General features: G+C 39.5%; 1 protein-coding gene across 1 annotated transcript in view; it reads right to left on the reverse strand.

The window, feature by feature from the left end:
* The window catches only part of LOC128687815 (organic cation transporter protein-like), a 218,358-nt gene that overhangs the window by 107,018 nt on the left and 88,423 nt on the right, over positions 1 to 22,917 (reverse strand). Inside the window, exon 4 of the mRNA XM_070083827.1 lies at positions 1,347 to 1,515. Within this exon, the coding sequence (XP_069939928.1) occupies positions 1,347 to 1,515 (169 nt within the window). The remainder of the gene's footprint in view (positions 1 to 1,346; positions 1,516 to 22,917) is intronic.

Raw genomic sequence — 22,917 nt, forward strand, 5'->3', positions numbered from 1 at the left:
CTTCCTCAGTGATATGTGTCATGTGTCCGCCTGTGTGTGTAGTGAGACTGTATGATAAAACCAAAACCAATAATAAATTTGTGAGTCTCACTTAAGGTAAACATGACGGGTGACCATGTGACATATTACTGTGCACTTCATGGTCACTACACTCTCATGGAATACCACTATTACTAATAATTACTCTACTCAGGTCAATGATGTCTTACAATATAAGGCTGACTCACCATCTGTCTTGACAGTAGTACAAGGTAACTCACCATCAGTCTTGACAGTGGTACAAGGCTGACTCACTATCAGTCTTGACAGTAGTGCAAGGTAACTCACCCTCAGTCTTGACAGTGGTACAACGCTGACTCACCATCAGTCTTGACAGTAGTACAAGGAAACTCGCCATCAGTCTTGACAGTGGTACAAGGCTGACTCACCATCAGTCTTGACAGTAGTACAAGGGTAACTCATCATCAGTCTTGACAGTAGTACATGGGTGACTCACCATCAGTCTTGACAGTAGTACATGTGTAACTCACCATCAGTCTTGACAGTAGTACAAGGGTGACTCACCATCAGTCTTGACAGCAGTGCAATGGTAACTCATCGTCAGTCTTGACAGTAGTACAAGGGTGACTCATCATCAGCCTTGACATTAGTACATGGGTGACTCACCATCAGTCTTGACAGTAGTACATGGGTGACTCCCTATCAGTCTTGACAGTAGTACAAGGGTGACTCACCATCAGTCTTGACAGCAGTGCAATGGTAACTCATCATCAGTCTTGACAGTAGTACAAGGGTGACTCATCATCAGTCTTGACAGTAGTACAAGGGTGACTCACCATTAGTTTTGACATTAGTACAAGGGTAACTCACCATCAACCTTGACAGTAGTACAAGGGTGACTCACCATCAGTCTTGACAGTAGTATACAAGAGTGACCTACCATCACTCTTGACAGTAGTAAAAGGCTGACCTACCATCATTCTTGACAGTAGTACAACGCTGACCCACCACCATTCTTGACAGTAATACAAGGTTGACATACCACTATTCTTGAGAACAATACAAGGTTGACCTACCACCATTCTTGACAGTAGTACATGGCTGACCTACCACCATTCTTGAGAGCAGTACACGGTTGACCTACCACCATTCTTGAGAGCAGTACACGGTTGACCTACCACCATTCTTGACAGTAATACATGGCTGACCTACCACCATTCTTGAGAGCAGTACACGGTTGACCTACCACCATTCTTGACAGTAATACATGGCTGACCTACCACCATTCTTGAGAGCAGTACACGGTTGACCTACCACCATTCTTGAGAGCAGTACCAGGAACGTACCAGTAGTATGGTATGAAGAACAAGGCAGGAAGGGTCATAGCAACTTGTAACCACCTCCAGGAGTGTATAGACCAGGCCAGCAGTGCAGCACTGAAGTAACCAAGAGTGTAGAAGGCTTGAGCGAGCACTCCCACCAACACACGCCGAGTCTTCCCCACAAGTTCCATGGCTGCAACACAACAGATATCCCAGTATTCTATAAGCCCAGTCTCCTCTACCTCAGTACATGCAAGAGCAATATTGTATAAAGCTTATTAACTTATAACTCAAGTCTAAAAATTGTTGAGTTTTTATGTGTATGTATGTATTTGTGCATATGTGTATGTATATGTGTATTTGTATGCATATGTGTATGTGTGTGTATGTATATGTGTGTATGTATATGTGTATGTATGTGCGTATGTATGTATATGTATGTATATGTGTATGAATGTGTGTGTATGTATGCATGTATGTATATTTGTATTGATGTATGTATATGTGTGTCTGTATGTAGGTATGTATGAATAGGAATGTGTGTATGTATGTGTGTAACTCTATATACATGTATGTGTGTATGTGTATGATTATATGCATTTATATGTGTATGTATATGTGTATGTATTTATGTATGTATATGTGTATGTATATGCATGTATATGTGTATGTATATGCATGTATGTATATGCGTATGTACGAATCTATGTATGTATATGTGTATGTATATGCATGTATGTATATGCGTATGTACGAATCTATGTATGTATATGTGTATGTATATTCATATATGTATATATATGTATTTCTATGTATTTATTTATGAATGTATATGAATGAATATATGTATGTTATGGAACAGGCGGCGGGGGCGTCGACCCAGGAACATCCTCCAGGTATGTATGTATGTACTCACCTATTCGCTGCAGGGGTCGAGTCGTAGCTCCTGGCCCCGCCACTTCACTGAAATGGATGCATGTATGTATGTATGTATGTATGTATGTATGTATGTATGTATGTATGTTTGTATGCATGTATGTATATGTGTGTGCATGAATATATGTACACCATTGCATATGTATGCATGTGTGTCTTCGTGTACATATATACAGTTCTGTATTGTATGCACTTGAGTACTGTATACTGTATGTATATCTGTCATTATGCATGTATATATGTATTACTGCGTTTATATATACATATATGTATATATATATATATATATATATATATATATATATATATATATATATATATATATATATATATATATATATATATATATATATATATATATATATATATATATATATATATATATATATATATATATATATATATATATATATATATATATATATATATATATATATTATTTTTGTTATTATCACACTGGCCGATTCCCACCAAGGCAGGGTGGCCCGAAAAAGAAAAACTTTCACCATCATTCACTCCATCACTGTCTTGCCAGAAGGGTGCTTTACACTACAGTTTTTAAACTGCAACATTAACACCCCTCCTTCAGAGTGCAGGTACTGTACTTCCCATCTCCAGGACTCAAGTCCGGCCTGCCGGTTTCCCTGAATCCCTTCATAAATGTTACTTTGCTCACACTCCAACAGCACGTCAAGTATTAAAAACCATTCGTCTCCATTCACTCCTATCAAACACGCTCACGCACGCCTGCTGGAAGTCCAAGCCCCTCGCACACAAAACCTCCTTTACCCCCTCCCTCCAACCTTTCCTAGGCCGATCCCTACCCCGCCTTCCTTCCACTACAGACTGATACACTCTTGAAGTCATTCTGTTTCGCTCCATTCTCTCTACATGTCCGAACCACCTCAACAACCCTTCCTCAGCCCTCTGGACAACAGTTTTGGTAATCCCGCACCTCCTCCTAACTTCCAAACTACGAATTCTCTGCATTATATTCACACCACACATTGCCCTCAGACATGACATCTCCACTGCCTCCAGCCTTCTCCTCGCTGCAACATTCATCACCCATGCTTCACACCCATATAAGAGTGTTGGTAAAACTATACTCTCATACATTCCCCTCTTTGCCTCCAAGGACAAAGTTCTTTGTCTCCACAGACTCCTAAGTGCACCACTCACCCTTTTCCCCTCATCAATTCTATGATTCACCTCATCCTTCATAGACCCATCCGCTGACACGTCCACTCCCAAATATCTGAATACATTCACCTCCTCCATACTCTCTCCCTCCAATCTGATATCCAATCTTTCATCACCTAATCTTTTTGTTATCCTCATAACGTTACTCTTTCCTGTATTCACTTTTAATTTTCTTCTTTTGCACACCCTACCAAATTCATCCACCAATCTCTGCAACTTCTCTTCAGAATCTCCCAAGAGCACAGTGTCATCACCAAAGAGCAACTGTGACAACTCCCACTTTATGTGTGATTCTTTATCACACACACACACACACATATATATATATATATATATATATATATATATTTTATATATATATATATATATATATATATATATATATATATATATATATATATATATATATATATATATATATATATTTAGTGTACATAAAGCATGTGTATATGTATACATGAACGAACATTCTTGTGATTACTTAAATATATGCATATGCATACGTGTTCATATGTATGTAATATGCATAATTATGCATAATAATAATATCATAATAATAATCTATATTTCTACAGGTACATGATACAACTTATACAGACCATAGCTGACATCAGTAGTACATGATACAACTTATACAGACCATAGCTGACATCAGTAGTACATGATACAACTTATACAGACCATAGCTGACATCAGTAGTACATGATACAACTTATACAGACCATAGCTGACATCAGTAGTACATGATACAACTTATACAGACCATAGCTGACATCAGTAGTACATGATACAACTTATACAGACCATAGCTGACATCAGTAGTACATGATACAACTTATACAGACCATAGCTGACATCAGTAATACATGATACAACTTATACAGACCATAGCTGACATCAGTAGTGCATGATACAACTTATACAGACCATAGCTGACATCAGTAGTACATGATACAACTTATACAGACCATAGCTGACATCAGTAGTACATGATACAACTTATACAGACCATAGCTGACATCAGTAGTACATGATACAACTTATACAGACCATAGCTGACATCAGTAGTACATGATACAACTTATACAGACCATAGCTGACATCAGTAGTACATGATACAACTTATACAGACCATAGCTGACATCAGTAGTACATGATACAACTTATACAGACCATAGCTGACATCAGTAATACATGATACAACTTATACAGACCATAGCTGACATCAGTAGTACATGATACAACTTATACAGACCATAGCTGACATCAGTAGTACATGATACAACTTATACAGACCATAGCTGACATCAGTAGTACATGATACAACTTATACAGACCATAGCTGACATCAGTAGTACATGATACAACTTATACAGACCATAGCTGACATCAGTAGTACATGATACAACTTATACAGACCATACTGACATCAGTAGTACATGATACAACTTATACAGACCATACTGACATCAGTAGTACATGATACAACTTATACAGACCATAGCTGACATCAGTAGTACATGATACAACTTATACAGACCATAGCTGACATCAGTAGTACATGATACAACTTATACAGACCATAGCTGACATCAGTAGTACATGATACAACTTATACAGACCATAGCTGACATCAGTAGTACATGATACAACTTATACAGACCATACTGACATCAGTAGTACATGATACAACTTATACAGACCATACTGACATCAGTAGTACATGATACAACTTATACAGACCATAGCTGACATCAGTAGTACATGATACAACTTATACAGACCATAGCTGACATCAGTAGTACATGATACAACTTATACAGACCATACTGACATCAGTAGTACATGATACAACTTATACAGACCATAGCTGACATCAGTAGTACATGATACAACTTATACAGACCATAGCTGACATCAGTAGTACATGATACAACTTATACAGACCATAGCTGACATCAGTAGTACATGATACAACTTATACAGACCATAGCTGACATCAGTAGTACATGATACAACTTATACAGACCATAGCTGACATCAGTAGTACATGATACAACTTATACAGACCATAGCTGACATCAGTAGTACATGATACAACTTATACAGACCATAGCTGACATCAGTAGTACATGATACAACTTATACAGACCATAGCTGACATCAGTAGTACATGATACAACTTATACAGACCATAGCTGACATCAGTAGTACATGATACAACTTATACAGACCATAGCTGACATCAGTAGTACATGATACAACTTATACAGACCATAGCTGACATCAGTAGTACATGATACAACTTATACAGACCATAGCTGACATCAGTAGTACATGATACAACTTATACAGACCATAGCTGACATCAGTAGTACATGATACAACTTATACAGACCATAGCTGACATCAGTAGTACATGATACAACTTATACAGACCATAGCTGACATCAGTAGTACATGATACAACTTATACAGACCATAGCTGACATCAGTAGTACATGATACAACTTATACAGACCATAGCTGACATCAGTAGTACATGATACAACTTATACAGACCATAGCTGACATCAGTAGTACATGATACAACTTATACAGACCATAGCTGACATCAGTAGTACATGATACAACTTATACAGACCATAGCTGACATCAGTAGTACATGATACAACTTATACAGACCATAGCTGACATCAGTAGTACATGATACAACTTATACAGACCATAGCTGACATCAGTAGTACATGATACAACTTATACAGACCATAGCTGACATCAGTAGTACATGATACAACTTATACAGACCATAGCTGACATCAGTAGTACATGATACAACTTATACAGACCATAGCTGACATCAGTAGTACATGATACAACTTATACAGACCATAGCTGACATCAGTAGTACATGATACAACTTATACAGACCATAGCTGACATCAGTAGTACATGATACAACTTATACAGACCATAGCTGACATCAGTAGTACATGATACAACTTATACAGACCATAGCTGACATCAGTAGTACATGACACAACTTATACAGACCATAGCTGACATCAGTAGTACATGACACAACTTATACAGACCATAGCTGACATCAGTAGTACATGATACAACTTATACAGACCATAGCTGACATCAGTAGTACATGATACAACTTATACAGACCATAGCTGACATCAGTAGTACATGATACAACTTATACAGACCATAGCTGACATCAGTAGTACATGATACAACTTATACAGACCATAGCTGACATCAGTAGTACATGATACAACTTATACAGACCATAGCTGACATCAGTAGTACATGATACAACTTATACAGACCATAGCTGACATCAGTAGTACATGATACAACTTATACAGACCATAGCTGACATCAGTAGTACATGATACAACTTATACAGACCATAGCTGACATCAGTAATACATGATACAACTTATACAGACCATAGCTGACATCAGTAGTACATGATACAACTTATACAGACCATAGCTGACATCAGTAGTACATGATACAACTTATACAGACCGTAGCTGACATCAGTAGTACATGATACAACTTATACAGACCATAGCTGACATCAGTAGTACATGATACAACTTATACAGACCATAGCTGACATCAGTAGTACATGATACAACTTATACAGACCATAGCTGACATCAGTAGTACATGATACAACTTATACAGACCGTAGCTGACATCAGTAGTACATGATACAACTTATACAGACCATAGCTGACATCAGTAGTACATGATACAACTTATACAGACCATAGCTGACATCAGTAGTACATGATACAACTTATACAGACCATAGCTGACATCAGTAATACATGATACAACTTATACAGACCATAGCTGACATCAGTAGTACATGATACAACTTATACAGACCATAGCTGACATCAGTAGTACATGATACAACTTATACAGACCATAGCTGACATCAGTAGTACATGATACAACTTATACAGACCATAGCTGACATCAGTAGTACATGATACAACTTATACAGACCATAGCTGACATCAGTAGTACTTATACAGACCATAGCTGACATCAGTAGTACATGATACAACTTATACAGACCATAGCTGACATCAGTAGTACATGATACAACTTATACAGACCATAGCTGACATCAGTAGTACATGATACAACTTATACATACATAGCTGACATCAGTAGTACATGATACAACTTATACAGACCATAGCTGACATCAGTAGTACATGATACAACTTATACAGACCATAGCTGACATCAGTAGTACATGATACAACTTATACAGACCATAGCTGACATCAGTAGTACATGATACAACTTATACAGACCATAGCTGACATCAGTAGTACATGATACAACTTATACAGACCATAGCTGACATCAGTAGTACATGATACAACTTATACAGACCATAGCTGACATCAGTAGTACATGATACAACTTATACAGACCATAGCTGACATCAGTAGTACATGATACAACTTATACAGACCATAGCTGACATCAGTAGTACATGATACAACTTATACAGACCATAGCTGACATCAGTAGTACATGATACAACTTATACAGACCATAGCTGACATCAGTAGTACATGATACAACTTATACAGACCATAGCTGACATCAGTAGTACATGATACAACTTATACAGACCATAGCTGACATCAGTAGTACATGATACAACTTATACAGACCATAGCTGACATCAGTAGTACATGATACAACTTATACAGAACATAGCTGACATCAGTAGTACATGATACAACTTATACAGACCATAGCTGACATCAGTAGTACATGATACAACTTATACAGACCATAGCTGACATCAGTAGTACATGATACAACTTATACAGACCATAGCTGACATCAGTAGTACATGATACAACTTATACAGACCATAGCTGACATCAGTAGTACATGATACAACTTATACAGACCATAGCTGACATCAGTAGTACATGATACAACTTATACAGACCATAGCTGACATCAGTAGTACATGATACAACTTATACAGACCATAGCTGACATCAGTAGTACATGATACAACTTATACAGACCATAGCTGACATCAGTAGTACATGATACAACTTATACAGACCATAGCTGACATCAGTAGTACATGATACAACTTATACAGACCATACTGACATCAGTAGTACATGATACAACTTATACAGACCATAGCTGACATCAGTAGTACATGATACAACTTATACAGACCATAGCTGACATCAGTAGTACATGATACATCTTATACAGACTATACTGACATCAGTAATACATGATACAACTTATACAGACCATAGCTGACATCAGTAGTACATGATACAACTTATACAGACCATAGCTGACATCAGTAATACATGATACAACTTATACAGACCATAGCTGACATCAGTAATACATGATACAACTTATACAGACCATAGCTGACATCAGTAATACATGATACAACTTATACAGACCATAGCTGACATCAGTAGTACATGATACAACTTATACAGACCGTAGCTGACATCAGTAGTACATGATACAACTTATACAGACCGTAGCTGACATCAGTAGTACATGATACAACTTATACAGACCATAGCTGACATCAGTAATACATGATACAACTTATACAGACCATAGCTGACATCAGTAGTACATGATACAACTTATACAGACCATAGCTGACATCAGTAGTACATGATACAACTTATACAGACCGTAGCTGACATCAGTAGTACATGATACAACTTATACAGACCGTAGCTGACATCAGTAGTACATGATACAACTTATACAGACCATAGCTGACATCAGTAGTACATGATACAACTTATACAGACCATAGCTGACATCAGTAGTACATAATACAACTTATACAAACCATAGCTGACATCAGTAGTACTTATACAGACCATAGCTGACATCAGTAATACATGATACAACTTATACAGACCATAGCTGTATTATTGCAGCGGCAGCAGCAGCATCCTACCAGCTCTTTTACCTCAAGAAACCATCGCTCATCAAAGCTTGTGATGGCCTAATTGAAGGTACAACTACATAAACCCACGTAGACCACAAAATGACCCAAGAATACTAAGAATGTAACCCAAATCTTGACAAAATTAGAAGATCTAAGGAAGACAGCCCTGCTAACCCAAACACTGCCTCCGCTGCCAGACAATCACTTAACCCAAGCTCAGGGAAGACAAGCCTTCTCCTCCATAGATACACAGTCTCTACTTTAGTGATACTATGAAAGGCTATCGCAAAAGAATCAACAGCAGTAGGAAAAGAATAACACCAAGGACCCTAGAACTCAACTTGTCTACCCAGCAGGATGCCGGTGTATCATCAAGCCCCCTCACCACTACCACCCAGGGAACAACAACCTCCCTCACCACCACCACTCAGGGAACAACAACCTCCCTCACCACCACCACCCAGGTAACAACAACCTCCCTCACCACCACCACCCTGGGAACAACAACCCCTCTCACCACCACCACCCAGTGAACAATAACAACCCCCTTCACCACCACCACCCAGGGAACAACAACAACAACCTCCCTCACCACCACCACCCAGGGAACAACAACAACCTCCCTCACCACCACCACCCAGGGAACAACAACAACCCCTCTCACCACCACCACCCAGGGAACAACAACAACAACCTCCCTCACCACCACCACCCAGGGAACAACAACAACCCCTCTCACCACCACCACCCAGGGAACAACAACAACAACCTCCCTCACCACCACCACCCAGGGAACAACAACAACCCCTCTCACCACCACCACCCAGGGAACAACAACAACAACCTCCCTCACCACCACCACCCAAGGAACAACAACAACAAACATGGCTGACTTCCCCTCCAACTCCACTCCCTTCAAAGGATTCACCCATGATAACTGACAATATCAAGGACTACATCGTTGCTCTAGAAGATATTAAAGCAACACTTGTGCGACGAGAATCCAAGATAACCAACCTCGAGAACAAGATCTAAAACCTTGAAGAGAAGATTACATCGGGAAGTGCTGACACAGAAAATACTCTGAAAACAGCTACAGCCATTCACAATGAGCAAATAACAACCCTAAATATGAAGGTTGAAGAAGCAATCAAGGACCGGAATCAGAACATGCACACTCTACTGAATGAATACCTTGATTTCCAAGATGACAAAACTGAACAAAACATTCCTAGTGATATAACTCAAGAACAGTGCAAAGAAACTGCTATCAGGATAATACAGGACCACGTAAAAGTTATCCTGCAAAACAATGAAATCAAAGAAACACGTTTGCTAGGAAAACCAGGTAGTAAACACTGTATTATGATCAGACTTCATTCATATGATAAAAGAAAGGACTTAATTAAATCAGCAATTACAATGAAAAATGGAGTGTACATCAACGAGTGTCTAACGAGAAAACGTCAAAACCTTTTGTTCAGGCTGAGAAAACTTAAACAGGAAAACAAAATACATCAATGTTTCACGCGAGATGGGAAAATACTAGTAAGGAAAACATCAACAGGACAACAATATACCATCTCAAATGAACACGATTTCTCTACCTTCCTTAGAAAAGCTGACATTTCTGTAACAGATTAGATAAGTGTCCTTAACACATATATACGTGTGCTGCATATAGTGTACCTTACTATTATATTATTGTGCATTATTATTTTTTTATTTTTTTTCTTCACCAGCTAATGGCAACGACCTCAAATACTTCATACTTCTTTTTAGTTGCTATTAATTGTTCATAATTTTGTATTGCAAGTCAAATCTTACTCCTAATTAATGTTATTCATGGTTCTTACCTGTCCATTTAATTTTGCTTACCACTACTTGTTTTAGTCTCTTATATTGTGTGTTCAATTAGTATATATTCCAATTATATTATTGTGCAAGTCCCAAAACTATCTTTTGCTAGCTAGTACCAACTACCCCATATTTTTCACTTTTTATAGTGCAATTAATTGCTCAAGTTATTATATATTACAAATCAGATCTTACTCCCAGATCAATATTATATCATAGTGACTATCTGTCCATTGAACTTTGTTTACCATTACTTAATTAAGTCCCTTATATATTTTCTCCTTTATTTTAGCTTCATATAACTACCTTAGTTCATATATTCACAATTGTTAAAATAATCGAAGTGCTATTCTCAGGTGCTAAAGTGTAATAAGTTCACTATTTTGCCATTATATTCCCAAGTTCCTTTCTTTGATCATCACTTTATTTGTTCACTACAAATTATTTTAGTCCTTTTATATTGTCTCCTTTATTTTAGCTTTAAAGAACTACCTTAGCTCATATTTTTTACATTTGTTAAGATAATTCAGGTGCTATTTTTTACCTTTAGAATATTTACTTTGTCTTATACTAAATTCTAACTGTAAATTCACTATAAATCTTATGATTACAAGCATTGATCCTGATACCAACCTCTTAATGAAAGACTTAAACTAATCAAACAGTTACTGTAATTACTACACAGCAGAACAATCAAAGGCACTTCTCAGAGCCAACAACAACATAACTGTCTTTAACTACAATATCAGATCTTTAAGCAAACATTACGATGACCTCACAGCATTACTAAATTCCCTGCATGCCAGTATGTCCATCATTACTCTCACCGAAACCTGGCTAAAGCCTGATACTACAGATGTCTATGCCATTCCTGGTTACACAGCCATACACAACTGTAGGCCAGATCAACAAGGGGGTGGCACAGCTGTATACTACTCAGACCAACTAGAATGTATCACTAATACTTGCACAAGGGATGAACATGGGGAATATATAATAGCTAAATTCAAATCCAAATACCTACAAAAACCTCTCACAGTGATAAACATCTACAGAGTTCCACAGTCAAACATTAGCCGTTTTAGTGAAAACCTAGGAAGTATGATAACTGATGCACGCATGAACAAAGATCACTTACTACTCTCAGGTGACTTCAATATAAATCTCCTACAAGACCAGGACCCACACGTTACTGAATTCGTAAACACAGTGAGTAACTGCATATTGCTACCAACAGTAACAAAACCTACAAGAGTTACAGAGACTAGTGTTTCCCTACTAGACGACATCTGAACCAACATCATATCCCCTTTAAAATCAGGCATAATCACAGATAATACCACCTTCCTCATAACAAATCTTGGCAAATTACCACTAGACACTACTAAAGTTACTTTCAGACTTCACAATGAGGCAGCCATTAATAACTTCACAGCAGCAGTGACAAACATTGACTGGCACACTGAGCTAGAAATCTATACAGATATTGATGAATGTATTAATAATTTTCTAAAAAAAAGACCCAATACCTCTATAACAAGCACTGCCCTAAAAAAACTAAACAGATGACAGCTAAGAGACTGAACAGTCCCTGGCTAACACCCAGCATCCTCAAATCCATAAATACAAAGCACCTATAAAAAAACAGTACAGAATGGGCCTCATAACCAGAGACCAAACAAAACGTTACTCGTCAATCCTAACCAGCCTGATAAGAAGGGCTAAAAAATTGTATTATGAGAACAGATTATCCAACTTAAGAGGTGATATAAATAAGACCTGGAAAATTCTATCTGAAATCCTAGGAACAAAAAAGATATCACGAAATAGCGAAATTGAATTAACAAAACCAGACGAACCCCAACTCCCACCAACTGAAACAGCAAACAGACTCAATGATTTCTTCTCCACTATAGGAAAAAAAAATTGCCAATAAAATCCCAAGCTCAAATACCCCACCCAATGACTACCTCACCGGCAACTACCCAAACACACTGTTCCTAGCTCCGACTAACCCAACTGAAGTCTCCCTTATTATCAACACACTAAAAAACAAGACAGGAGATTTAAATACCTTACCACCCTTTATATACAAAAAAGCGTCACAAGTACTATCACCAATCATTGCAACACTTTAACAAATCCATTGAATCCTCCACCTTCCCTACAGTTCTCAAAATAGCAAGGGTCACCCCGATCCATAAAGGAGGAGACCACACAGACTTGAATAACTATAGGCCAATATCCAACTTACATCCTCTCTCTAAAATCTTCGAAAAATTAATTCATAAGAGAATCTATTCCTACCTCATCTCCCACAACATACTCAACCCCTGCCAATTTGGGTTCAGGCCTAATAAAAATACTAATAATGCTATCATACACATGCTAGAGCATATGTACACTCCAATAGAGAAAAAAGAAGTCCCACTGGGGATCCTCATTGACTAACGCTCAGGGAGATTGACACCAGTGAGTCCATCTATCATCATTCTATCATGCAGGAGGAGCCACATGTCTATGGTGCATCCAACAAAATAAGCAGACTCTTGGATGTCACTACCGCCCGGCTCCGGCTGGGTTACAAGTATCTTTGGCAGGTTAAATCACCACCACCAGATGTAGACCAAACGAAATGTAAACTTTGCCAGTTGGACAATTGTCACACCTTGCGTCATTATGTACTGGAGTGCGATAAAATTAATGAATTTAGAAACAACTCACTCAGAAGTGTTCAAGAAATGGCTAAGTATTTTATCCACAGTGGTATATTACAGACCATTCTGGAGAAATACCCTGACTTTGCTAGCTGTAAATAAAGCATTACCACATATGTGCATGTGTGTGTGTGTGTGTGTGTGTGAGTGTGTGTGTGTGTGTGTGTGTGTGTGTGTGTGTGTGTGTGTGTGTGTGTGTGTGTGTTTGTGTGTATGTGTTTGAGTGTGTGTATGAGTGTGTGTGTGTGTGTGTGTGTGTGTGTGTGTGTGTGTGTGTGTGAGAGAGAGAGACTCAGCAATCAACATTTGCACCAATAACTCACTACAGTTGTGACCGGGTGTGGAAGTGTGAATTGCTCATTACTCTAAAATTTGTTCATGATTGCAGCCATGTATAAACGTAAGTAACCATTCTTACAGTATTCATTACCTTTGTAACTTGTGAGTTCATTACCTTTGTAACTTGTGAGTTCATTACCTTGTACCTAGTTCAGGCATCAAAACTTTGGAGCCCGGTCCCTGGACCCATTGTGTACCTCTGTAATCTGTAAATACCTTTGTAACTTGTCATGATTGTGACTAGACCTACCTGGAGTTCATTACCTTTGTAAATTGTGAGTTCATTACCTTTGTAAATTGTGAATTCATTACCTCTGTAACTTGCTCAGCTATCAAAACTTTGAGGCCCAGTCCCTGGACCAATTATGTACCTCTGTAATCTTTTGACTACCGCCCACAGGATGGGTATGGGGTGCATAATAAACATATTAAACTAACTAACAGTTGACCACGACTTGCTCCACATAAAATTGTCGCACTATGGTATAAGAGGGCACTCCCTCAACTACCTAAAGTCATACCTCAGCAACAGAAGCCAATATATGTACACAAATGGGGCAAACTCTTCCGCATAGCCAATTACAGTTGGTGTCCCACAGGGAAATGTCCTAGGCCCTCTTCTCTTTCTCATATACATAAATGACCTACCAAATGCATCGCAACTACTCAAACCCACACTATTTGCAGATGACACTACATACGTCTTCTCTCACCCGAGCCCAGTCATACTAGCCAATACTGTAAACACCGAATTACAGAAAATATCTACCTGGATGAGGACTAACAAACTTACTCTAAACATTGACAAAACCTACTTCATTCAGTTTGGTAACAGAGTTACAGATGTACCTCTTAACATAATGATAAATGGATAATCTATCACAAAGTTCACAGAGGAAAAATTCTTAGAAATCCACCTTGATAATAGACTCAAATTTCAAACACATATACAACAAATTTCCAAGAAAATTTCCAAGACTGTAGGCATACTATCGAAGATACGGTACTATGTTCCACAGTCAGCCCTCCTGGCCCTTTATCACTCTCTTATTTACCCCTATCTCACCTATGGAATTTGTGCATGGGGCTCAACAACAATTAACCATCTCAGACCACTAATTACCCAACAAAAGGCTGCAGTCAGAATGATAACAAATTCTCACTACAGGCAGCACACTCCACCAATATTCAAAACACTCAACCTACTCACCATACAAAACACCCATACTTATTACTGCACCTACTACATACATAGAACACTTAACTAGGATATAAACCCTCCCCTCAAACATCTCCTTGCCAACCTCAACAGAACACATGACCATAACATAAGGCACAGATCACTCTTTGATGTTCCTCGTGTCCATCTCACACTATGCAAAAACTCAATGCACATAAAAGGCCCTAAAATCTGGAATTCATTACCTGTGAATGTAAAAGAAACACTGTCTGTTTATAAATTCAAGTCTCTTCTCAAAAATCACTTACTCACCCACAACTAAATAAATACTGAATAATTGTATCTCATGAATTGTATCTCACAAATGTTTCTCATAATTGTATCTCATAAATGTTTAACCTATGACCCAATCAAACTTTGTTATTTTTCATTACATTACCTAACAGAATACTCCATTCTACTGAATGCTCAGCAACACAGTAAATGACCATATGACCTGTCTTTGTAATACTCATTTGTGCTTAATTGTAATCTGTTTACAATAATGTTTTACCACTGAATATATAATTTCTTAGTTAATCTTAAGTTAACTTTAAGCCTGCCCATAATGCTCTGCATACAAGGGGCTTTGGCATGTTACACTTAATTACTGTATTCCTTTGTACTTCTCTGTATCATGTTCAAATAAATAAATAAATAAATAAATAAATAAATAAATGATACAACTTATAGAAACCATAGCTGACATCAGTTGTACATGATACAACTTATACAGACCATAACTGACATCAATGACATACTATAAAGAAAGCCCCTGGTTATGTAATTATGTGTACTCACCTAAATGTACTCACATAATTGAGGTTGCAGGGGTCGAGACTCAGCTCCTGGCCCCGCCTCTTCACCGAGTGCTACTAGGTCCTCTCTCTCCCTGCTCCATGAGTTTTATCATACCTCATATTAAAGCTATGTATGGTTCCTATCTACACTACCTCACTTGCCAGACTGTTCCACTTCCTGACAACTCTATGACTGAAGAATTGCTTCCTAACATCCCTTGACTCATCTGAGTCTTCAACTTCCAATTGTGACCCCTTGTTTCTGTGTCCCCTCTCTGGAACATCTTGTCTCTGTTCACCTTGTCTATTCCACGCAGTATTTTGTATGTCGTTATCATGTCTCCCCTAACCCTCCTGTCTTCCAGTGTCGTCAGACACTGGGTAGCCACAGCCACTCAAGAGGGAGAGGTTTTTCAGTGCCAGGAAGGAAAAAAACTGGCAGGAAATGGCAGAAATCGTACACCAAATCCAGTCATTCCTGGAGTGGAACCACAGTCGATGGCCTCCACTCCAAACCAACAGATACAGATACTAATGCCGGAAAAAAAATCCCCCCCCCCAGTACCAACAATACCACCAGTCCGATGACATTCTTCTTTGCAAATATACAGGGTCTAAAGCCAGCAACAAACAACAAAATACCTTTCATCCGTGGACTGCTTGCAGAGGCAAAGGCAATGTTCGCGGCTTTCACTGAGACCCACATAAAGGATCACTTGGACAACGAAATATGGATCCCAGGTTACAACCTATACAGATGTGACAGAGTGAACAGGCAAAAGGGGGGGGGTTGGGCCTGTACATTGCAGAGCCACTTGTTTGCACAGAACTGCTAAATGCCTCAAATGATGTAGTGGAAGTTTTAGCAGTAAAGGTCGAGAACCAAAACCTAGTTATTGTGGTAGTCTACAAGCCTCCGGATGCAACTTCCCAGCAATTCCAGGAACACCTGTTAAAAATTGACCACTGTCTGGAAAATCTTCCAGCTCCTGCACCCAACATCTTGCTCCTGGGGGATTTTCAACTTAAGGCACCTAAAATGGAGGAATATAGCAAATAATATTGTTGCAGTAATAACACTAGGAGGCAGCTCTGATGAAAACTCATACTCACACGAGCTTTTAAATCTCTGCACAAAATTCAATTTAAACCAGCAAAAAATAGAGCCTACTAGACTGGAGAATACACTAGACCTCATCTTCACTAACAATGATGATCTGATAAGAAATGTCACCATATCAAAAACAATATACTCAGATCACAACATAATTGTGGTTCAGACATGTATGCGTGGAGCCCCAGACCGACATAATGAGACTAGTCACGAGGGAGCATTCACCAAATTCAACTTCAATAACAAAAACATAAAGTGGGACCAAGTAAACCAAGTCCTAACCGATATAAGCTGGGAAGATATACTAAGCAACACAAACCCCAACTTATGCCTAGAACAGATTAACTTGGTGGCACTCGATGTATGCACAAGGCTTATTCCTCTAAGAAAAAGGAGGAGTAGATGTAAAATAGAAAGAGACAGGCGCTCCCTTTACAGGCGACGGAAAAGAATAACAGAGCGGCTAAAAGAGGTCAGTATATCTGAAATGCGTAGGGAGACACTGGTCAGAGAAATAGCAAGCATCGAACTTAAGCTAAAGGAATCTTATAGGAGTCAGGAATCGCGGGAAGAACTAAAAGCCATAAATGAAATCGAAAGAAACCCAAAGTATTTCTTCTCCTGTGCCAAATCAAAGTCGAGAACAACGTCCAGTATTGGGTCCCTACTTAAACAAGATGGGTCCTACACAGATGACAGCAAGGAAATGAGTGAGCTACTCAAGTCCCAATATGACTCAGTTTTTAGCAAGCCGCTAACCAGACTGAGAGTCGAAGATCAAAATGAATTTTTTATGAGAGAGCCACAAAATTTGGTTAACACAAGCCTATCCGATGTTATCCTGACGCCAAATGACTTCGAACAGGCGATAAATGACATGCCCATGCACTCTGCCCCAGGGCCAGACTCATGGAACTCCGTGTTCATCAAGAACTGCAAGAAGCCTCTATCACGAGCCTTTTCCATCCTATGGATAGGTAGCATAGACACGGGGGTCGTCCCACAGTTACTAAAAAACAACAGACATAGCCCCACTCCACAAAGGGGGCAGTAAAGCAACAGCAAAGAACTACAGACCGATAGCACTAACATCCCATATCATAAAAATCTTTGAAAGGGTCCTAAGAAGCAAGATCATCACCCATCTAGAAACCCATCAGTTACACAACCCAGGGCAACATGGGTTTAGAACAGGTCGCTCCTGTCTGTGTCAACTTTTGGATCACTACGACAAGGTCCTAAATGCACTAGAAGATAAAAAGAATGCAAATGTAATATATACAGACTTTGCAAAAGCCTTCGACAAGTGTGACCATGGCGTAATAGCGCACAAAATGCGTGCTAAAGGAATAACAGGAAAAGTCGGTCGATGGATCTATAATTTCCTCACTAACAGAACACAGAGAGTAGTCGTCAACAGAGTAAAGTCCGAGGCAGCTACGGTGAAAAGCTCTGTTCCACAAGCCACAGAACTCGCTCTCATCTTGTTCCTCATCCTCATATCCGACATAGACAAGGATGTCAGCCACAGCACCGTGTCTTCCTTTGCAGATGACACCCGAATCTGCATGACAGTGTCTTCCATTGCAGACACTGCAAGGCTCCAGGCGAACATCAACCGAATCTTTCAGTGGGCTGCAGAAAACAATATGAAGTTCAACGATGAGAAATTTCAATTACTCAGATATGGTAAACACGAGGAAATTAAATCTTCATCAGAGTACAAAACAAATTCTGGTCACAAAATAGAGCGAAACACCAACGTCAAAGACCTGGGAGTGATCATGTCGGAGGATCTCACCTTCAAGGACCATAACATTGTATCAATCGCATCTGCTAGAAAAAGACAGGATGGATAATGAGAACCTTCAAAACTAGGGAGGCCAAGCCCATGATGACACTCTTCAGATCACTTGTTCTATCTAGGCTGGAATATTGCTGCACACTAACAGCACCTTTCAAGGCAGGTGAAATTGCTGACCTAGAAAATGTACAGAGAACCTTCACGGCGCGCATAACAGAGATAAAACACCTCAATTACTGGGAGCGCTTGAGGTTCCTAAAACTGTATTCCTTGGAATGCAGGCGGAAGAGATACATGATTATATACACCTGGAAAATTCTAGAGGGACTAGTACCGAACTTGCACACGAAAATCACTCACTACGAAAGCAAAAGACTTGGCAGACGATGCAACATCCCCCCAATGAAAAGCAGGGGTGTCACTAGCACGTTAAGAGACCATACAATAATTGTCAGGGGCCCGAGACTGTTCAACTGCCTCCCAGCATACATAAGGGGGATTACCAACAGACCCCTGCCAGTCTTCAAGCTGGCACTGGACAAGCACCTAAAGTCGGTTCCTGACCAGCCGGGCTGTGGCTCGTACGTTGGTTTGCGTGCAGCCAGCAGCAACAGCCTGGTTGATCAGGCTCTGATCCACCAGGAGGCCTGATCACAGACCGGGCCGCGGGGGCGTTGACCCCCGGAACTCTCTCCAGGTAAACTCCAGGTAATCCAGGGAACATACTTCTTGTTATGGGAAGGCTGGGCCATAATCTCCTTAACATTATCTGGGATAGTAATGGGAGTGATCCCATTAGCCATTAACAAATCATTTAAAACCTTTGAGCAGAGTTGAATGTCACCACCTGCAATGTCTTTGGCCATCATATACATTAGTTGCGCTCTCGTCATATCCCCGGCTGAGGATACCTGAGATATGGGAGGTGAGGTTGAACCTTGTTGCGTTTGTGCATGTTGTAGGTGAGGGTTAGATTGGGGCACTCCAAGAGGGGCAGAATTCCAAACATTGGAACCAGTGGTAGAGACCTTAGGAGTCCCACTAGATCCAAGCAGAGCTGGGAATGAAGTTTGGGACATTGTTGGAGGTGCCTTGGGAGTGGTCTTCTTAGAAGTGGACAGTTTCTTAGCTTCTAGAATTTTCTGTATTTCCTTTTTCCTCTCAGGACAGAGAGCAGAAACAGCATGGTGTTTTCCATTGCAGAGGACACACATGGGCGTATTTTTATTATTACAATCTCTATAAGAATGTTGGCCAGAGCAAATGCTGCAAATCTGTGCTTGAGTACTGCATTTGTTGTTGGTATGACCAAAGGCATAGCATTTAAAACATTGTGTAACACTGACAAATCGTTCCAGAGAGATTTGATCAGGTGTACATCTGGTGCCAAAACATTTGAAGCCATTTTGACACACAAGTTTGGCCTCTTCAGGTGTCATAAGTATTAACTTTAATGTTACCTGGTTGTTGCCAGGTTTGGAGAATTTATGTGCTTGGACAACATGAAATTCAGCATTCTGTGTATTAAAGTCCTCAACAATTTCCTTCACTGTACTATCTCTCATGATGCTGTTGATTCTGGAAACAAACACAGTTCGCTGAGCTTGATAGCTTTCAGGTGCAATTAGTTGGATTCCAAAAGTCGTCAATTTGTCCAGGACGTCCTGCTTTAGTAGTTGAAGTAACTCATCTTCAGAAGAGAGGAGAAGTACTGCTCCAGCGTGGGTTGTAAAAACATCCACTGGAGCAACAGTTGAATTCGAGCAGATACATGCTAGAATTTCTTTCTTCGTCTTTAGGTTACCATCCACACGTAATCTTACTTTTATTCGCGCCATGATGTCCAGGAAGGTACATCTGGCACATAAGTTGCTTTGACAAGAAGGGTTTTTCCTTAGTGTTAGTCTAACATCCTATTTCAGCTGACTTATGAAGGTCAGCCCCTAAGATAGCCTACCCTCGAGTGGTGAGGGACAAAGGGCCCAAGGCAAAGATCGGCCGGATTTTAAAAAACCACACGGGCTACCGGATGGTCAAAATGCCTTGTGTTAACTCGCCAAAGCGAAGTTGCCGAAAAAGAAGAAGATAGGAAAGTCAGAAGGATAGCAATGTATATAGTGTGTTAGTGTGTGGGCCAGTGTAGATGTTTGGGTGAGGGGAGGATGGGGAAGGATGGGGGGATGGGGGGATGGGGGATGGGGATGGGGGATGGGGGGATGGGGGGATGGGGGGATGGGGAAGAGAGGGTGAACAAGCAAGCAAGTCACCGCCTTACCCTCTTGATGGGATGGGGCTCGAAGTGACTGCAAGCAAGTTTTCCCTCAGCTCTGGTCAAGAACTACTCAGGATAACCCAAGAAAAATCTCGAGTAACAGTGTTCAGAGTTGCTCAGCTCGAGAATTACTCAGGATAACTGAAGAGCAGGAACGACGACGTCCTCTCTCCACGGCGGCTGGGCAGCTTCTCTGTGTCTGTCAGTAGTATGTCATTGATGTCAACTAGGACTGTATACCTTGTACATGTACTTGTAGTACTTGTAGTATATAGTAGTATGTCATTGATGTCAGTTAGGACTGTATACCTTGTACATGTACTTGTTGTAGTACTTGTAGTACTTGTAGCATATAGTAATATGTCATTCAATCAATCAGTCAACCAATCAAGTTTATTCTCTATAAGGATTACAATGCGGGGTTTACAGACTTTGGATATTGTGTGGTTTACATGTTTTAAAATACTAATTACAGAGGGGGCCACTAGGACACCTATTATGGCTAGGCATTTCGGGCAGACTTAGATTAATTCTAAATTTTAAATTATTACAGATTATGGTATTAAGGCTAAGTGACTATATTACAGTTTGTGACTTTAGCAATGTGAATGCTTTTGTTTTGGCACAATACAAAGTGTCTGTATTGGAGTATCATAGGCAAACTTATGACTAGTTAGGATTCATTATTTTAAGATTAAGATTCGTATTTTTGTGTTAAGTGTGAACCACCAGATGGTTTACATGTAGTTAGTTGACGGGGTGTATCAGGGAGATAAGATGTTTTCTAACTGTAGTTTTGAAAGTGGTGAATGTATCTACAGTTCTAGAGTTTTCAGGTAGGGTGTTCCAGATTTTAGGCCCTTTCACACATTGAATTTTTTTATAGGTTTAGTCGGACACGTGGAATGTCATAGAGATGTTTGTGTCTGGTGTTATGCCTGTGGGTCCTGTCACGACTATCAAGAAAGCGTTTTAGGTCAAGGTTAATATTGAAATTTAAGGTCCTGTAGATGTAGATTGCACAGTAGTAAGTATGGATGTTCTGAACAGGGAGTAAGTTTAGATCTATGAAGAGTGGGGGGGGGGGGTGTTGCCAGGGATGGGATTTAGTGATTATTCTTACTGCGGCTTTTTGTTGGGTTATTATTGGCTTTAGATGTGTTGCTGCAGTTGATCCCCAAGCACAAATAGCATAGGTGAGGTATGGATAAATGAGTGAATGGTACAGTGTGAGAAGGGCAATTTGTGGCACGTAGTATCGTATCTTGGAGAGGATCCCCACTGTTTTGGATACTTTTTTGTTATGTGTTGGATATGGGTG

This window comes from Cherax quadricarinatus, chromosome 10 (assembly GCF_038502225.1).
Source record: "Cherax quadricarinatus isolate ZL_2023a chromosome 10, ASM3850222v1, whole genome shotgun sequence".
NCBI lineage: Eukaryota > Metazoa > Arthropoda > Malacostraca > Decapoda > Parastacidae > Cherax > Cherax quadricarinatus.